Source organism: Talpa europaea, assembly GCF_964194135.1.
Source record: "Talpa europaea genome assembly, chromosome: X".
Taxonomy (NCBI): Eukaryota; Metazoa; Chordata; class Mammalia; order Eulipotyphla; family Talpidae; genus Talpa; species Talpa europaea.
The window spans coordinates 65,916,263-65,937,636 of NC_140081.1; the positions used below are offsets into that span (position 1 = coordinate 65,916,263).

General features: G+C 35.7%; 1 protein-coding gene across 2 annotated transcripts in view; it reads left to right on the top strand.

Annotated features, from left to right (window-relative positions):
* The window catches only part of RNF128 (ring finger protein 128), a gene marked incomplete at both ends in the record, with an annotated part of 94,185 nt that overhangs the window by 59,773 nt on the left and 13,038 nt on the right, over positions 1-21,374 (top strand). For both annotated transcript variants that reach the window (XM_084258242.1, XM_084258243.1), the window contains 3 exons: positions 1,739-1,986; positions 14,462-14,533; positions 18,098-18,180. In XM_084258242.1, coding sequence (XP_084114368.1) covers positions 1,739-1,986; positions 14,462-14,533; positions 18,098-18,180 — 403 coding nt within the window. The remainder of the gene's footprint in view (positions 1-1,738; positions 1,987-14,461; positions 14,534-18,097; positions 18,181-21,374) is intronic.

Sequence of the window (21,374 nt, forward strand, 5' to 3'; positions counted from 1 at the left end):
AAATCTTGAAAATTGTAACATGTTCCAAAACCTGATTTTTAGAATTCTCTGTGTTCTCAAAGATCATACAGGTTACAATATGTGAGAAATGAATGCTAGGTTATATAATTTATCAAAACTTTATAATCAGAAATTTTCCTGACAGATGGCTTGTAGAGAAAAGACAAATAGTGACAAAAGGGGATTGAAATAATATCTATGCTTCTAGTGGCAAAGCTAGAAATTTAAAGCCCACAAGTAAATAGCAAAATGAGCCATTCTTTTGCAAAATAACCCATTCGCTAGACCCATAAGGGATATTTGGGTTATATACTGATAGAGAAAAAGATACAATAGAAAGTATTTCAGGTTCCTTTACTTCCCTTTGCTTTTGAGATTTTCCCCAGATTGAGGAGAGCAGAATGAGTTAACATTTACCAAACTGAGTAATGGCAACTGAATCAGTAAAGTTATGAAAGGGATTAGCAAAATGGCTATCATATGAAAAATGTGTTTTTTGGAATTTTAACCATCTATAATACCCTACAAATTTTTTTTAAACTAATAACTTCAAGAAAGGTGTGGATCTTGGTCTTTTGCAGACTTTGATCACTGTGAACCATAAATTTAAGGGATTACTTAGATAATAATTCTACAATGTATATTGCCATTTAAGGCTTATGCTCTTGAACATTAGAAGTTAGGATACTACCTTCATATTGTACTTGTAAGTTTAAAATTCTATTTAAAAGGCCTGTTAGAGTCATGTGTGTTTATTCCAGATTCAAGTTTGATCATTAACCTAGATTAGTACCTTAACCTTCTATCAATGTGAGTTTTCTCTGATTGGCAATCTTAACATTGAAAGAACTCTATCCTTTTGCTTAAGATTGTTGGTCTCGGGTTATATAAACTGGAAGGAATCTAAACCTTGATAAGTACTGAAATGGCATGAGTAATCTGACATTCTCATAACGCTGTGAGAGATAATGTTTGTCTTTTATTTTCCCTCAAGACTTATATAGTCAGGGTAGAGAGGGAGGAGTCACTGAGAATAGGCCTTTAGTAATAAGCTTAGTCCAGTTTCAGGTTTGTCTTTAGTCAGGGCTGGATAGAAATATACACTTCTGTCAGTTCTACATATCCCCATTGCTGTTGTGATCAAATCCATGCAGAACCTTAGTGCACCTTGAACAAATTTGTTATTTCTCTTGAGGCTCATGAAGGTATGTTTGATTTGACATTTGGGTATGTAGACATTTTGGCTCAAACTACTAATCCTATCCTGATATATAAATCCTAAACATTTTTAGTAGTGAGTTCGAGAGATAGTCTATCACCTTATAAAATGGAAAATTATACTTAATAATTTCTTTCTTTCTGAAATATCAGATTCCCTAGTAAACCCTATTCTCTAGAAGTCAGAGATGCTTTGCCTTTAATATAAGAAGCAAGTTGCAACCCCAACCTTAATATTGTTAAATTATAAGTAGTTAACCTGATCAGATGGGAAGTATTTGTTATATATCATCGCTTCCTTACTAAATTATGAATTCCTTCAACTCAGTAACCAAGTCTGAGGCATGTTTATACTCCCTGTAACTTATATGTACATACAGTAAGTGGCATCCAGTAAATGTTAATGGAATTAATATCATTCCTCTGTCTAATTGGGAATTGCTTAAAATCACTTTAGCAGTTGGATTTTGATACTAAGAAAGCTTTCCCAAACTACTACAGAATTCTTTTTCTTTTACAGGTGCTGGAGACATTGTTGCAATCATGATTGGCAATCTGAAAGGCACAAAAATTCTACAGTCTATTCAAAATGGCATTCAAGTAACAATGGTCATCGAAGTAGGGAAGAAACATGGCCCTTGGGTGAATCACTATTCAATTTTCTTCGTTTCTGTGTCCTTCTTTATTATTACGGCAGCAACTGTGGGCTATTTTATCTTTTATTCTGCTCGGAGATTGCGGAATGCAAGAGCTCAAAGCAGGAAGCAGGTTTGTAATGGTCCTTTCTTCCAATTTAAAAATATTTTACAGTTTTAATTATAGTTTCAGTGTCATGCATTTTAATGTACTTCACTTGCTAGACATTTGTCCGTGCATATGTTTTATGAAACGGGGTAGTTTTTAAAAGTATGTCAGCTTCCATGCTCTCAAATACTTTATTTTCTTTACTTTATCGATATTCTTAATCCTGCCTGAATAAGTCTTCTAACATTTCATTAGGGAGCACAGTCAGTATTTAATTATATATGGGTGTAAATATATATGACCTTTCAAATACCTTTTCTTAATTACAGAAGCATTTCATACTCAATATTGAAAATTTAGAAATTAGAAAGTATCAGGAAAAAAACCCTTCACCTATGATTTGTCAAATAGGATCAAAAAACTATAGTCCCTACCTAAAGGTAACTGCTGTTATTTTATATACATGTGTATGCCTGTGAATATGTATTTGCATGGCAGGGCTAGAAGAAAGAGTAGGCTGAGTAGCATGAGAAGCTAGATTTGTTTATTTTTTAAATTAATTTGCCAGTCATTTATATATCTATATAAATTTGGGGGTATATTTTCACACTTCCATACATGCACACACTTCATACACCCTCTACCAAAATTCTCATGCCAATGTCCTATCCCTTTCGAGAAGGTGGGTTCAATATCTAATTGAGCATATTATAATTCTAGGCTCTAAACAGAGTCACAATTCATAATTTCTGTCATATTTTAACACTGCTGTATAAGCAGGTACAAAGTATATGAACAAGAGAGCAAAAATCAAAACATCTTTGAAAGGGAAGTACCTAAGGTGTGGTGTTAATACTGCCACTTTTAAACTGCCAGCCAGTCCCCTAATATCTTCCATTCCATGGTCACTCTCATGCATATATCTTCAACTCCCTTGCTCCTTCCCTCTCTCTCTCTTAGACTTGCTGTCATAACCCAACCCTGGTAAAATGCTGCTTACCACTTACTCCTTGCCAGCCCCTTGCATAGCTGAAGTAGCCAAAAAACACTGATATCTGTACAGACTGATCTCTCTTGAAATTTATGACCACAAACTCAGAGAGAGCCCTTAATGCTGCAGTCATTCCATGTTTTCTTAGATATATTCCTTTTTCCTTAAACTTTCAACAACTCTTCTAACTTTACTCTCAGCTTGTATTTTAGATCCTGTCCGACTGAGGAAATTGAAGTCATCAAAAGAGTATTTCCACAAGTGTCCGCCACATCTGCCCAGTTATCTGCATCTGTGCCTATATCCCACATTCTCTGCCTTGTCTTCTGTTACTGTGGACACACAAACATGTTATTATTGCTTCCATTTTCAAAAGAAATTTTCTTAACCCCAAGGTAGAAACTTTGGAGTTAGTCTATATCTCTCACTTCCCAAATAACCTCTATCAGCCAATCCTCTTGTCTCTACTTTCATTATATATCTACAATCTGATTACTTCTCACTACTTTTACTTCTTCTACCCAAGTATTCTCAACACAACAACATAGTGGTGTGCTGTTTCTCCAGAATGCTCAGTAGGGCGTTAATGCTTTCAGCTGATCATGTAGTAGGGGCAAGAATGCATTTATATGTCTACTGAGAAGTTCCTCCAAAGGTAGTGAAATTCTAGCCTCGTCTTGCACTCTTGTTTCCAGTAATCAAAGAGGAGCCCAATTATTTGTGAGGGAGGAAACAATGAGGATTTCTATATGACAAGAAAGCTAATTAAATTTAAGAACAGATGAAAAATTGAAATCTTCTTATAAAAAGTTCATAAATTTTAGGCACCAGCATATGTTAATAAATGATGATTATCTCAGTGTTTAAAGTTAATTGACTTCTAGCCTTTTCTTCAGAGAAGTACCTTATCACATTGGTGGCAGGTTCAGCCTGTTACTAGCTGTGGTCAAAAGGACGTTTAAAGTTCCTGTGCCAGACCATTCAGTAGTTTCACACTGTGTTAATATTTGACATTTGTATATTGTGCTGTTTTTATCTCTGAGGTTGGAAAGAAATTGGTATCTAGTGTGACTGACTATTCAAAGATTATAGTTACAATGACAGGAGTGTTTGGTTTGCATGTTTCTAGTCAAGTATGTATTTCTGTATTTTAAGTGCTATGATAAACCTATTAACACGGTATTACACCATGTGTTGACCCACATAATACATTGTGTAAAGAACTGCTTGGTATTGCACAAGCTTCATTGGATATTTAACTGTAGTTTCATTGTTCATTTTAGTAATTTTCATGGTTTAAAATATAGTTTATAAAAGCTATCTTCTTTACAAATGATCAAGAATAGCATTCAAACTTCACCTTTTAGAAAAGGTTTCTGAGAGATTTTCTTTCACTACTTAATATCCTTATCCTTTGGTCACTAAAGAATTAAATATATGACTGGTAATCCATTCTGCTTATAAATATTTGGAAGTTCTAGAATTCCATTTACATGTTTCTTAATTTTCATGATTTCCTATTTGTTTTTTAAAAGGCAGAGCCTCATGCATCTGATGATTATAACTGTTTAACTACATTATCCCTATTTTAGTGGTAATGAAACTGAGTTATAGAGACTTCCTTTCACTAGGAATATTAGGAATTAGACTATTAGGAATTCACTAGAATATTCTGGAATTTCTTCCTTCTAAACCATTATGATGCATATTATATAATGTTAGGCAGACTGAAAGCTGTGTAAATTTTTATGACCAAATGTCCAAATCTAATGGGCAACACGTAGTGGCTAAATGCCTGATATGTCATGGTATGATGTTGAAGAATACATATAATCTGTTTTTGTGGATGGAAAATTTCAAACAAAGTGAAATCTATCAGTGATTGAAAATATAATTAGGCATTATGAGGTGGATTCATATCTCCACTAGGAACAACTCTAACCTGAGACAAGGAAGATTATGGAAAACCTTATGGCATGCTCAGACTATATTAAATTTGGAGTGACCACTATACACTTTTCTCTGATATGGGACACCCAACATTTTGGGGTACAGTGCATGTATCCTAACTGCACTCAAGCAATTAATACTCAATGGCTATAAGGCACTGCTGGATTAAATGTTGGCCAATGAAACAACAGAGGGCTTTGTGTGAAATAGCAGCTGACGTAGGTATACTGCGACAAGCTAAATTTACTTTTAATTAAGAGTGCTTTCGAGAAGAAAAAATAAAATAGACAGATTGGAGGAAATATAAATTCTTATATCTTATAATTCTTATATATAATTTCATTGGAAAGGAAAACACTTGGAAAGCCTTGGTAGTATGTTACACAGACCCACTACATAATGCTAAAGAATGCTAGCACTCAGCCCTGGGAAAGAGCATACACTCTAATATGGTCTGTTTACTATTTTATTTTATTTCAAATTGAGGCCCAAGTAGCCATGGGGAATAGCCTTCCATTTTTTAGTGATGGTAGTAGCTCAAGGAAAGCAACTTTTTATTTTTTTTTTTAAAGATTTATTTATTTATGCAAGCACTGGGTATAGTCAAAAGCACAGGAGGGTGGAGGATTCACCAGAGCCAGAGCAGGGAACAGAACAGACAGACCGATGAAACACACTGCTGAGGGGAGCAGCAGGCACGGCAGGAGAGGTCTGCGGGCCATGTGGGACTCTCGCCGGCGTGCCGGGGATCGAACCGGTGCTGCAGAGGCAGTGGGCAGATTCGCAGCCCAGCGCTCAACCGCTGCCCCACCAGGGAGGCCCAACTTTTAATTTTTTAAATTGTTTTTGAAGTACCATTGTTTTACATCCTTGCTAGTATTTTGACAGGATAGGATTTCCCCACCACTACCACTGAAACACCCAGAGTCCTCCACCATAGTCCATTGTGCTCTCCCCCAACCATTCTCACCCTCTCCATCCACCTCTGAAACCTGCAGATCTATGGCCAGCTTTCAAGGGTTGGCCTCAAAGTTTTTGTCTTATCCTTCATTTGGTTTTTCTGTATTCTGTGGATAAGTGACACCATCGGGTATTTACTTTTCTCCATGTGACTTATTTCGCTTAGCATAATCCCTTCTAACTCCATCCATGTTACTGCAAATGTCCTAAGTTTATTAGTTTGGATAGTAGTATTGCTGAGTAGTATTCCATTTTGTGTATATACACCACAACTTCCTGATTCACTCATTTGTTTTGGGGCACTTAGTTTGTTCCAGTATCTTGGCTGTTGTAAATAGTGCTGCTATAAACATAGGAGTGCAGGTTTCCTTTCAAATTAGTGCTTTTGTAATTTTGGGGTAGATACCTAGGAGTGGAATTGCTAGGTCATATAGCAGATACATTTTTAGTCTTCTGAGAAGTGTCCATACTACTTTCCATAGGGGCGGGATGAGGAGAGAGCAACTTTGAAACACGTGCAGGTTCCCAAATTTATGGAAATTTTCTGAGTGAAATCTTAACTTGCATCACTGATCTCAGACTGATCTTGACCACAGATGGACCAAAATAAGAAGAGATAGTTGGAATAAGAATAATACTAAATGATACTCATGTATTCCCCATGGGAGGGAAAGGGCTTTGGTATATAACATCTGGGAACCTGTAACTATTTAATAATGTGAATTGAGCAAACAATTGGATTTATCCTCAGGTAACATGGAACTGGAAATGACAGAATCATCACCACTGGTAATAACATTTGTCCATGATAATATCTGGTATATGGACAAAGAACAAATCTCTTAGAAAGGTTTGGTAAACCCTTCTGTGATGTTTTCTGACTTTTTTGTAACCAAACTGTGTCATAACCATATTGTGATATGGTGTAATACTGCTATTGTTGTTAACATTCAACTACCTTATATAATAAATCTTATGATAATCAAATGTATTGGGAAACTGAACTAAAACCTCTGTAGGATGTGATATCGATGAGAATGATTGACCTGAGAAAGAAGTAGATTTAGTTCACTACTACATTATGTAGCTCTGTATAAGTTTAGTACAAAGTTCAAGTGGCCACAGATAAGGTGTGCTGTAGAGCACATTTGAAATGGTCTTACAGATGGGAAAAGTGTTTCTTTGAACCTATTTTCAACCTTCATTGACTTTTCCAAGTACTAGTTATGCTTATGTGGGTCTCACTGCATCTTAAACATAAATGCAATGCTAACTGTAGAAACCCAAATAATTATGACTGTTATGTTGTTGAAAAGACCTTGGCCAAGAGCGTGAGAACAGACTATAAAGAAAAAGTTAACACAGTAGATATAGTTGCTTATATTCTTTGCAAGTCTTCAAGGGGGCTGTAATTGGCCCTTGCTTTAGCTTGGGAGTATGGGCCTCAAAATATTTTTCATGTTACCACTTGATGATTTTATTATACATACTTCAGCAATGAATCATGTTGGACCATCTTGTCATGGTTGCTTGGCATACAGTCAAGATTTAGTATATACACCTGGTTTCGTTGTTGGTATCCTGAGTTTGGGGTAACATGGTCAGTTGCCAACAGGGTTACGTACTCACCAGTCAGCTTCCCATCTGAACCTCAGACATTGAGAATAAAATTCCCCCCGCCCCCGCACCAGGCAGAGATATGTCCCTGTAGTTTAAGTCAAAGCGATAGCACTCCTCCTGTGTAGTCTCACATGAGGAAGAAGTAGGCTAGGCTACATTAATATCTTAAAATTTGTTTCTGATCTTAAAGCATGACTAAAAATAGCTGAGATATTTCTGGTTACATTAAATTTTATCTACTAGTGCATGAAATTAATCAGAACTTTATCAGATGTCTGTATATTATACCACCACCTATATATATATATATATATATATACATTTGTGGTGGGTGTTTGTATATATGTATTATCCCTACCTACATTTGAGAATTAGAACCTTTTATAAAACCATTTATGTTGGCTCTCATATAAGAGGAGCAGATTAAACAGATTCTTGTCTAAGTAGGAACTAGCTTTATAGTATTCCTCTGACTTTCTCATTGAGCAGAAGAAAATTCTTATAGTGGGTCTCATGATCTTTATATATTTACTTAGTCTGATTTATCTATAGCACCAGTTCTAAAGGTTTTGATTATCTTTCTTTGAAAAATGCTATACTCTGAGTATAACTTTAACCTGTCTATCAGATCAGATTCCCCCTTTTCTCATTGATTTTCCTTAGTACATTTCCTTGTAATGTTCCAGTGATCACAGTGCATGGGAGTGGTTTGCAGTCTTGTTTATCGCCATTTTTGTTGTTTTATAGACTTATGGGAAGCTGTTTTATTTATAGTCTGCAACTCCTCTTTAAGCATACTTTCATTCAAATATTATGCATAAGTTTTTATTGGAAAAAGTAGATTTCTTTCTGTTCTCATATATCTAAGCAGCCATGTGACTCAGTCATTGATTTTGTTCACAGAAATATATCTGAGGAAAAGAATCTCATTACTATAATTCTTGATATTCAGTATACTGTTTTATAAATTCTGAGCCAAATTTTCATTTAAAAAAATGATGACTAAGGTGCAAGAATGTCTAGTTTGTATAGACCCTCCTTTTTTGTTTTTGCATGCCTTGTTCCCATCATGTTGACAATATGCCCAGTGATATTCATGTGGGTTTCAGTTAACATAAAAGCCAAACACCTTGAGACCAAAAACCAGGCTGACGGAACACCATGCTGAAACATTTATTTGACTTAATTGGATCTAAAAACACAAATGAACTAGGTGAAATATTTTGCATTTACTGTAATTAAAAACTTGAACATTGTATGGTAGGATAAGAATTGGATTGACTTTGTGTTTTCAGCCCAAATAAAGTCCCAGACAAAGTTGAAAAACAAAGACCGTATAACTGAGTTTCTTCAGTGGCTAGAGTGATTGGAGTGACTAGACTATAACTGCATTTGAGTAGTTACAGTAATGACATTTAACTTCTGTTAAGAATATTGGCTAATGTCCAAGCTTCTTTGAATCAGTCTTCAACTGCACTGCCAAATAATCTTACACCAGGTATCTTTCAGGACTGGGGGGCTGAGGAGAGAGTATGCTGATATAAAATGCTTGTTTAAAAGAGTTCTCCAGGGCCTCCCCTGGTGGCGCAGTGGTTGAGCGCTGGGCTGCGAGGCTGCCCGCAGCCTCTGCAGCGCCAGTTCGTTCCCTGGCTGCTGGCAAGGGTCCCACAAAAATAAATAACTAATTAATTAAAAAAATAAATAAATGAAAGAGTTCTCCAAATCACAGTAAGTAGCCAATTTAGGAAGAATTTGAAAATTGGATAATAGCTGATTCTGAGATTTTTTTTTCTTTTTTCTTTCATTTATCTTCTTCACAAGGAATGTGAAGCCCTTTAAAGGCTTCCTTGCTATTACACAATGGAGGCAGTGTACTGTAGTGGAAAGAGAGATCATGGGCTTTAAAGCCAGATCGAACCTGGGCTTGGATTGAATCACAACTTTGCAACTTATCAGCTGGACTTTAGAACCTTTCTTGTCTATAAAACTTGGATATTAAAACACCTGTTCCAGGAGGCTGTTAATGACTAAACAAAATGACACATGTAAAAAACTTAGGGTTGGACCTGACACATGGTAGGGGCCCAAAACATATTCTCTAAACCTTTCTATTGCCAATTTAGTGGAGTAGAGGCTTTTAGTCAGTAAAACGTGGATGAGAAAATCATGAAAACCTGTTATTATTTTCTCTAGAAGCTATTCTTTCAACAGCTACTAGGTGCTATGGGAAATTTTACAAAGTGATTAATTTCTCCAGCTACTCATTCTAGTAGGAGAGAGACATGGATAATATAATTACAGAATATGATAAGAGGTAGAAACAATGTGCTATTAGAAATTATAGGGTAGGAGAGGATTCTGATATGGTGGAGAAGCATTGAAAAAGTGTCCTTTTTAATTTGTATAACAAAATGGGGATATTCTTGAAGTTCTGTTTTTTAGGAATAAAGTAAAAATTGGTTAGCATTTGGGCTATATTGTCTTTAAATGTTAAGGCCTATTTGGGCATCAAGAACTTTAACCTAAATATTATCCAAATACGTATTTAATATAAACTATCACTCTTAATGTTGTTCTCATATTTCTGTTTTTTAGAGGAATGAATACATTTTGGAATTTGTCACTACCAGTCTGAAAGTGAAATATTTTGGGTAGTAATGGCAGTTTTGCAAGTGACCTTCATTTAAGCTCTAAAAATACATTTTGTGCTTTTTACTTAATCACGTGCTTCCTATCCATATTTAAAGAAAATGGCTTTTCTTTTCTTCATAAAAGCTCAGTAGGGACCTCCCCGGTCACGCAGCGGGTTGAGCCCTGTGCTGTAAAGCTGTCCACAGCCTCTGCAGCACAGGTTCGATTCCTGGCCGACCAGGGAGAAACCCACATGGCGTGGCAGACCTCTCCTGCCTTGCCCGCTGCTCCCCTCAGCAGTGTCTTTGGTGCATCTGCCTGTTCTGCTCCCTGCTCTCTCTGGTGAATTCTCTCACCCTCCCGTGCTTCTGACCTGTACCCCAGTTCTTGTATGAATAGATGGATCTTTAAAAAAAAAAAATCTCAGTAGGAGTTTTTGGATATATCCAAATTTCCTCTTAAACAATTTTTTTTTAATTTCAAATTTGTTTTGTTAAACATTGATTTGTGCTATGCTGCAGATCTTTTATTTTTTAAATATATCTAATTAAAAAATATTTATTTATTTATGCTTACAAGAACTGGGGTACCAGCCAGAGGTGGGAGGGACAGTGAGAGGATTCACCAGAGACAGAGTGGGAAACAGAACAGGCAGATTGACTGAAATACACTGCTGAGGGGAGCAGCAGGCAAGTCAGGAGAGGTCTGCTGCACCATGTGAGTTGCTCCCTGGCCAGTAGGGGATTGAAGGCAGGGGATCTAATTTGTAGACTCAATCAGAGAAATACCTTAGATACATCACTTCTTATAAGTGCCTTTCCCCAATTGGGTAGGAGAGCTTGTTGCATAAACTTGAATCACACGTGCTCTGAAGACAGACAGTGCGTGCAAAATGATTGTGAAAGACTTATCCACTACATTTTTTTTTCTTCTTCTGTTTCCTCTTATTGGCTCTCTCTTTTTTTTTTTTAATTGTTGTATTTTTCTCATCTTGGTGTCTGTAAAGAGTTCATGACCTTTGTGAAAAGAAAGTGATGACATTTTTAAGTCTAGTCCAAGGCCAGGACACTGTGAGCTTACTGGTTGTACACTGTCAGGACTGGTGGCCACAATTTGATAGACAATAGAATTCAGGAGTTGGAAAGATGGTTTACGGATAAGGTGGTGATGGGAGATTTATTGGGATTATACCTGAGGGGAGAAATTAAATATTGTATAAAAATGAACAACAATGTAAGAAAAAAACATAAAGAAATAGGACTGATGGCAGAGTTTACATATACTTATATTTTAATTATCTACATGTGGACTAAATAGTTATGGATAGCTTTTCACTCATGCATATTACAGAATTGGCTTCAAAAGCATTATGTAATACAGTACAGAAATAAATTTTAAAACTGGGGGGGAAGCTAGCTGAGTTATAGAATAGTGTATCATAATGGAATCTTCAAATATGAGAAGAAGAGTTTCAGTACCATCTCTATCATTTAGAGGTTGCATGTACTTTAGAACAAATCATTTTGCTTGTGTGAGTCTCTACTTGGTCATCTTGGAAATGGGGACATTATCTCCTTCAGGGAGTTGTGTTGAGGATTAAATGAGGTTATATGTTTAGCAAAAATAATTTTTAACTTATAAAATAACTTCGTAAATATAAAGAAGTAATAGTACTAGCTTCCTGCTTGAAACCATAATCAGTGGAGTTGGTTGTCTTGATGTCAGGGGAAGTAAAACGTAATTCTGGGCTTCAGTGAGACGGACATTAACCAACTCTGAGATTTTGAGCAAGGCATTCTTCCTCTTTCGGGATCACTTTTCTTATATTAGATATCAGATTAGTTATTAGAGTTAGATGAACTCTAAGAACTCTTCTAGGTCAGGAGATCCTAAGCGTGCCTCCTTTCACTGTCACTCTTATTACTTATTTATGATGGAAGTAACCAAATAGAAGGGCAAATATAGTACCATCATAGAATTCCCCTGTGAGTTCACTCACAGTGAATTCTAAGGGGGTACAAAAGCTTGATTAGCACCTCTTTCCTTCTGAGGACTAGGCCTTCATGTTAGCTGTTTTTATTTAGCTCTTTGCTGGTCAGGTAACAATATGATAAGTTTTTCTTGTTTCTGTGACAGCAAATGAATAGTTTAGCCAGTAATCTTGGCATTAAGTCACATACCTTTTATGAAATGATATCTGATACAGGAAACAGGTTTGGACATTAATAAATTTTTCACATCCCTATACTTGTGTGGATTATACCCTTCTAAACTATGTTTGCTGCAGATATGTATAAGCATGTTGCAAGAACCCATTATGCTTATTGATGAAAAGTACTTTATATTTTCGATGAATAGCATTGAGTATCTGCTACATGCCAGACATTACACTGGATACTTTATTTACATAATCTCTGATTTTCACATAACCTACATACTAGCAAGGGGTATCCTTACTGGGGATGGAAGTACATACAGGGTGACAAGGAAGCTGTTTACATTCTCACAGTGACCTCTGGTTATAAGTGCCTTCTTTTTGCCGAATTTCTATTGTTTATTCATTTTATGTTCAAGTTAAGATTTTTTATCTTGCCATGCTGAACATGCTGTCTCTGTATTCCACACAGCATCTATCTAGGTGTGAAACCTAGCCTCTTCTTCAGCTTGTACATATATTCACTTGAGACATTTGTGCATGTGGTAGATTTTACTGAAAGGGAAGGAAGGATTTATTTCCAGCATCACAAACAACTTCAAATTAACAGCAAATATCTCATGCCACTTGGGAAATTTTTCCTCTAGCCAGTTCACCCCACAGAGCAGGACAATCACTTACTGATTTCACTTCCTCTTCTTTCCCTCACACTCTACCCCAGCTTTACTTCTGATTGAATTATGTGTAATACTTTAGTTCTTATTCCCTAATGAGCCTTGGGCTTCCCTTTGCATATCCAGTCACCTAGGCATATGCTCAGTGAAACAAAAAAGGGCCCACAACTCTCAGAATTCACCCTCCTTATAAGGCAGTAGTGGTTCTAAGCAGAATTTCCCCCCATTGGTATTATCCTCATGTTATAATGAGTAAACAAGTGCAAAGATTTAATGACTTGTCTAGGATTATTTAGGTAGTAAGTGATAAAGTCAGATTTTGTATCTAGGTCCAGTTGTTCCTACCAAACAAGACACTTTTCAAAAAGGGAGTTGGAAAAGATACAAGTTAAGGTCCTCTGAGCTTGAAAATAGGAAAATTACTTTGGAAAATTCATAGCATCTGAATCTACTTGGTTTAGGGGTACATTTACCATTGTGGCCCAAAGATGCTGTTTAATAATGTAGGGGAACATAATAAGTAAAAATTTTCAGTTATTTGAGAAATCTTGCCTGGTAGCAAGCAAATGGGATATTTGTTATGGCTAATAGTAAGAGATTACTATGAATATTTATAAGTTCAATAGAAGAGATTGACAAATTCTTAGAATTATACAACCATCTGAGACTGAACAGGGAAGAAATAGAAAACCTGAACAGGCCAATCGCAAGCAAAAAAATTGAAATGGTAACCAAAACTCTCCCCAAAAAACAAAAGTCCAAGACCAGATGGCTTCACAAGTGAGTTTTATCAAATCTTTCAAGAGAGGCTAATATGTACCATGTTCATATTCTTTCAAAAAATTGAGAAAGAGGGAATACACCAAATGCATTTTATCAGGCCAACATTACTCTAATACCAAAACCAGACAAAGAAAACACCAAAAAGGAAAACTACAGACCAATGCAAATATCCTAAAAAAAAAATCTTAGTAAATCAGGGCCTCCCTGGTGGCACAGCTGGTTGAGCACCGCGCTGTGAACCTGTATGCAGCCTCTGTAGCATGGGTTTGATTCCTGGTCGGCCAGGAAGATACCCACATGGTGGGGCAGACCTCTCCTGTCTCGCCCGCTGCTCCCCTCAGCAGTGTCTTTAGTCCGTCTGCCTGTTCTGCTCCTTGCTCTGTCTCTGGTGAATCCTCTCACCACCACCCCCGCACCTCTTGCCTGTACCCCAGTTCTTGTATAAATAAATAAATCTTAAAAAAAAAACCACAACACTACACTTTAAAAAAAAAAGAAATATAAAATCTTAGTAAACCAAATCAAACAATGCATTAAAAGGATTATACACCATGATCAAGGGGAATTTATACCAAGAACGCAGGGATAGTTCAATATCTGAAAATCAGTCAATGGAAAATTTGTTTTAAAATTCATTTATAGATTGACTAGCCTGATAAATGTACATTGATCCTCTCATTTTCATTGTATTTCTCTTAAAATAGTTTTCTAATAGCTGCTCATTTTTTTTTACAGAGACAATTAAAGGCAGATGCTAAAAAAGCTATTGGAAGGCTTCAACTACGTACACTGAAACAAGGAGACAAGGTGCATTTATGACTTTAAATGCTGTTTGTTTTAAAGCATTACTACCAGTTGTTGAAATTAACTGTTCTCCCAAAATATGCCTTTCACTGGAATTCATGAATCTTTTTTAAATTATTATTTATTTTTGGAGCTTATAAATCTTACTGACTTTTTTAAAATCTATTTGATGCTGCAAGTAGGCCGAATAATGTCCCCCAAAGATAACTACATCCCTGGAACCTGTGAATGTTGCCTTATATAGTAAAGCAGACTTTACAGATGTGATTGAGTTCAGGTTCTAGAGATAGGGAGATTATCCTGCATTATTTAAGTGGGCCATAAATATAATCATAGTGTCATTATAAGAACAAAAAAATAAAGGGAATTTTGACTCTAATACAGCAAGTGATATGATAATGGGAATAAGAGGTAGGAGTGATGGGAGAAAGGGACCATGAGCCAAGAAAAGGGATTCTCTCCTGGAACCACCAAAAGGAATACAGTACTGCAAACACCTTGATTTTTAAGACTTCTCATTTTCAGAATACTAAGGGGAAAAAATTGTGTTATTTTAAGTTATAGTGATGTGTTACAACAGGAAATTAACACAGTACAACTTTATTTGAATATCAATTTTCAGAGTTAGGACAGTTGAAAAATATCACTGATAGGGAAAACATGGCTATAGAATTCACTGAAATTAAAAATATCATATATAATAGCACTAAAACCATTATATATTTAGGTGTAAATCTTACATAATATGTACAAGATCTCTAGGATGCAAACTGTAAAACACCAATGAAAGAACACAAGCTTTTTTTTGAATTTGAAAAGTTGATTATAAGATTACATGAAAAGCTAAATAAGTAGAATAACCAAAACAATTTTGGTAAAGAACAACAAATTTGAATGATTTACATTACCTAATTTGCAAAATTATTTTAAATTACAGTAGTCAAGATAGTGTAGTGCTGGAGAAAGGGTAGACCTTTAGATCACGGAACAGGAGAGACCAGAAATAGATCCCCATATGTATGGTCAATTGATTTTCAACAAAGGTGCAAAAACAACTAAATGAAGGAAGGATAGGAAGTTGTTGGCTCTCCATAGGCAATTATTAGATATCCCTATGAAAAAAAAAATCTACCTCAATCCATACTAAACAGCCTTTATCAAAACAAAATTAACTCAGAATGGACTATAGACCTAATATTAACTTAGAGCTATACAAATTTTTAGAGAAATCTGGAGGAAAATATGTTCATGGGCTTCCTTGGTGGCTCAAGGGGTTAAGTCTCAGCACTATAACGCTCTCTTCAGCCACTTCAGCACAGGAGTTTGACCCCTGGCTGGCCAGGGAGCTTATCCACGTGGTGCAGCAGATCTCTCCTGTCTCTCCTACCTTTCCCTCCAGTGGTGTATTTCAGTCAATCCTCCTGTTCTGCTCCCCACTCTGTCTGTGGTGAATCCTCTATCTCCCTGCACTTCTGTCCTACATCCCAGCTCTTGTATGCATAAATAAAGAAAATAAATCTTTTTTTTTTGAAAAAATAAAATATGTTCATGACTTGGGTTAGGCAAGATTTAGATAAAAACACCAAAAACAAATCTACTAAAGGAAAAATGAGAAATTTTACTTCATCAAGAGAAATCAAGTAATAAATCCTGTAAGTTATTTTGTATGGTGACTGATGGTAACTAGATTTATTTTGATGATATTTTACAATGTTTAAAAATACTGAGTTATGTGGTACATTAATTAATATATTATACATCGATTATTCCACAATAATTTTTAAAACTAAGAATTTGGCACTTTGAAAGATACCGTCAAGAGAATAAAAAGAAAAAACACAGAGTGGGAGAAAATATTTACAAGTTACATACCTGATAAAGGATTATATCCAGAATATATAAAGAACTCTCAAAACTCAGCAAAAAAAAAAAATAGCCTAGTAAAAATGGGCAAAACAGACATTTTACCAAAGAAAATATGTATGGCCAAAAAAGCATATAAATAGATGCTCAACATCATTAATCATTACATAAATGCTAATTAAAACCACAATGACATCACAGCATGTTCATTAGAAGGGCTAAAACTAATACCACTGACAATACTGGGAGCTGGCCAAGATGTGGAGCAATTGGAACTGTCATGCCTTTGCTGGTGAAAATGCAGCATACGCACCCAGTTTAAAAATAGTTTGGCAGGTATTTATAAGGCAAAAATACACTTCCCAAAGAATCCAACAATCTCACTACTAGATAGTTATCCTAAAGTGAAAAAATGTTCACATAAAAATGTATACATAATTGTTTGTAGCAGGTTTCTTCATAATTACTGAAATCTGGAAAGAACCCAAATATCCTATTGGTAACTCCATAAACAAACTGTAGTATAGTCATATCATGGAGTACTATTTTGCACTACAAAGAGAGGTCCTCCTAATACTTACATAAGTATATATGAATGTCAAAAGCATTATGTTATGTGAAAGGAGCTATACTCAAAGGCTGGGTCATGCCTGTTAACATTTATATGACATTCTAGAAAAGCCAAAATTATAGGTACTGAAAACATACCAGTGGTTGCCAGAGGGTGAGTGTGAGAGGAAGGGTTAACTTCAAAAGGGTACAGAGGAATTTATTGGGGCAATAGAAATATCCTATATCAATTATGGCCAGGATTCAGTGGCTGCAAGTCACTGCAAGTTTATCCAAACTTGCAAAACTGTATACTAAAATGAGTGAATTTTAGAAATATACCTTAATTTTTTAAAAAAGGGAAACACACCTATAGAATTTGTACAAGTGGCATCTTAGGAATTCTAAAACCAGGAAAAATAGTTTAAATCAGTGCTACGTGTTTCTCTTTGTGCTGTTCCCCTTTTGGTTGGCTTTATTCTTGTCGCTCATTTAAGTCAAAATTAATTTATTTTCAAATTTCAGTTATATGCCATTGTTATCAACTATAGTCAGCAGGTTTTATAATATATCCTTAGAACTTATTTATCTTTTTTTCTAAAGATTTATTTATTTATGCATACAAGAGCTGGAGTACAGGCCAGAGATGCGGGGTGGTGGGGGTGAAAGGACTCACCAGAGACTGAGCAGGTAACAGAGCAGGCAGACTGACTGAAATACACTGCTGAGGGGAGCAGTGGACTAGAGAGGAGAGGTCTGCTGCCTCATCAGTGGGTTAGCTCTCTGGCTGGGATGGAACTCAAGCCTCAGTGGTGATGGTGTGATAGCGCTGAGACTTAACCCCTACACCATCAGGGAGGCCCAGATCTTATTTATCTTACAGCTGAAAGTTTATACTCTTTTACCAGCCTATTCCTCCCCATCCCCAGGCCCTAGTAACCACTTTTCTACTCTTTGTTTCTATGAATTTGACTCTTTTTTTTTAGATTCCAATTAAATCTAAATAATTTTAAATTGCTTAATGACACATAATCATATAGTGTTATGAGCCTCCTCTCATTCATGCAATTTAAATACATGTATATTCTGATCTTATTCTGAAGTGTAATGTATCTTTTCTTATCCATCAGAGTAACAATAACTGTTTACTCATAGGAAATTGGCCCTGATGGAGATAGTTGTGCTGTGTGTATTGAGCTGTATAAACCAAATGATTTGGTGCGCATTTTAACCTGCAAGTAAGTTTGATTTTCTCTTACATCAGTAAAAATAATAGCTGATTTACAAAAATGATTATATTGGGGGAAACTATTTTGAATGCTGACAAATTGATGTAAAGAAAGTACTGATGAATGACTTTTTCTTTGAATATAGGAGAATATATTTTATTTTTATTTTTTATATTTTAATGTACTTTGAAAATATGCAGTAAGAATATAATATATGCATTGCAATAATAATCCACATTATGCAGATTAAATTCTTTTTCTTTAATTTTATTTCTGTATTCCCCACAAAATTGCAACCCCCTTATTTGGACCCCAATCCCTCCCCTCCCTGTCCCCCACCCCTCATAGAGTGTCTCTGGTTCATAGTTGTTTGTTGATTATGATTTTCACTTTCTTATAGTTATTCATTTTCCTGGTCCCTTATTTAAGTTTTCTAGGTTCCTGCTATGAGTGAGACCATCTGGTATTTTTCTTTTTCTTTCTGGCTTATTTCGCTGAGCATGATCCCTTCCAGCGCCATCCATGTTGCTGCAAATTGCATGTGTTTATCTTTTTTGAATGCTGAGTAATATTCCATGGTGTATATGTACCACATCTTCTTGATCCAGTCATCTATTTTTGGGCATTTGGGTTGTTTCCAAAGCTTAGCTATTGTAAATAGTGCTGCTATAAACATAGGGGTGCAGGTGCTCTTTGGAACTGCTGTTTCTGTGTCCTTTGGGTAAATACCTAGGAGTGGAATTGCTGGATCTTATGGAAGCTCTATGTTTAGTAGGTGAAGAAATCTCCACACAGCTCTCCATAGTGGTTGGACCAGTTTGCACTCCCACCAACAGTACAAAAGTGTTCCTTTTTCTCCACAACCTCCCCAACATTTGTTGTTGCTAGTTTTTTTAATTCTCACTGGTGTGAGATAGTATCTCATGGTAGTTTTGATTTGCATTTCCCTGATTACAAGTGATGTTGAACATTTTTTCATATGCCTGTTGGCCATTTGCATTTCTTCTTCAGAGAAGTTTCTTTTTAGCTCTTCTGCCCATTTTTGGACTGGATTATTTTCTTTGTTGTTGTTGAGTCTCATCAGCTCTTTGCAGATTTTTGTGATCAGTCCTTTATCATTAGTGTTGTGTGCAAAAATGTTCTCCCAGTCGGTGGGGTTTCTCTTTGTTTTTGTTATTGTCTCTTTTGCTGTGCAAAAGCTCTTTAATTTGATGTAGTCCCAGCTGTTGATCTTTGCCTTCACTATCACTGCTTTGAGTGATGTGTCTGTAAAGATGTCTTTGATGTGCATATCCCACAGTGTTTCGCCTATATTTCCTTCTATGTATTATATGGTTTCAGGTCTTATGTCTACTTCTTTAATCCATTTTGAGTTGATTTTTGTGTATGGTGTGAGGTAGTAGTCAAGCTTCATTCTTTTGCATGGAGCAACCTAGTTTCCCCAGCACCATTTATTGAACAAACTTTCTTTGCTCCAATGCATATTCTTTGCTCCTTTGTCAAAGATTAGTTGACCATAAATCTGTGGGTTTATTTCTGGATTTTCTATTCTATTCCATTGGTCTGTGTGTCTGTTCTTGTTCCAATACCATGCAGTTTTGATGATTATGGCTTTGTAGTATAGTTTGAAATCTGGGAGTGTGATGCCTCCATTCCCTTCTTTTTGTTTTTTTCAGGAGAGCTTTGGCTATTCGGGGTTTTTTGATTCCATATGAATTTCATCAATAATTGTTCTATTTCTTTGAAGAATGACATTGAAATTTTTATTGGAATAGCATTGAATCTGTATATTGCTTTTGGTAAGATTACCATTTTAATAATGTTATTCTTCCAATCCATGAGCAGGGGATGTCTTTCCATTTCTTTGTATCTTCTTCTATTTCTTTTAACAGTGTTTTATAGTTTTCTTTGTATAGGTCCTTTACCTCTTTTGTTAGATTTATTCCCAAGTATTTGATTTTTTTTTTTGTTTCAATAATAAAAGGGATGTTTTTTTTTTTCATTTCTTCTTCTTCAGATTTATTGTTTGTATATAGGAAGGCTACTGACTTTTGCATGTTGATTTTGTATCCTGCCACTTTGCTGAAGTGATTGATGAAGTTTAATTAGTTTTTCTATGGAGTTTTTGGGGTTCTCTATGTAGATTATCATATCATCTGCAAATAGTGATAGTTTGACTTCTTCTTTTCCTATTTGGATTCCTTGTATGTCTTTCTCTTGTCTTATTGCTCTGGCTAGGACTTCCAGTATTATATTGAAAAGCAGTGGTGAGAGTGGACATCCTTGTCTTGTTCCAGATCTTAATGGAAATGCTTTCATCTTTTCACCATTGAGAATGATACTGGCTGTTGGCTTGTCATAGATGGCCTTTATGATGTTGAGGTATGTTCCTTGTATCCCAAGAATTTCAAGGGCTTTTATCATGAATGGGTGTTGCACTTTGTCGAAAGCTTTCTCAGCGTCTATTAATATTATCATATGGTTTTTATATTTCTTTTTGTTGATGTGTTGGATAACATTGATTGATTTTCAGATGTTGAACCATCCTGTGTCCCTGGAATGAATCCTACTTGGTCATGGTGAATTTATCTTATGGATACATTGTTGGATTCTGATAGCTAAAATTTTGTTGAGGATTTTTGCATCAGTGTTCATTAGGGAGATTGACCTGTAGTTTTCTTTTTTTGTGTTGTCCTTGTTCGGTTTTGTTATTAGTGTAATGTTGGCTTCATAGAACATGTTTGGTATTATCCCTTCCTTCTCAATTTTTTGGAAGAGTTTGTGAAGGATAGGCACTAATTCGTCTCTGAATGTTTGGTAGAATTCATTTGTAAATCCATCAGGTTTTTGGGGAGGTTTTTGATTACCATTTCAATTTTGCTACTTGTAATTGGTCTGTTTATGTGTTCTATTTCTTCTTTATCTAGCTTTGGGTGATTGTAGAGTTGTAGGAATTTGTCCATCTCCTCTAGATTGTTGAACTTGTTTCCATATAACTGTTCATAGTAGTTACTGATTATTCTTTTGATTTCTGCTGTGTTCGTTGTGATTTCTCCTCTTTCATTTGTGATCCTGTTTATTTGTGCTTTCTCCTTTTTTTCCTTTGTGAGCCTGGCTAGGGGGTTGTCTATTTTATTTATTTTTTTCGAAGAACCAGCTCTTGGTTTCATTGATCTTTTGGACTGTTTTTTTAATTTTGATTT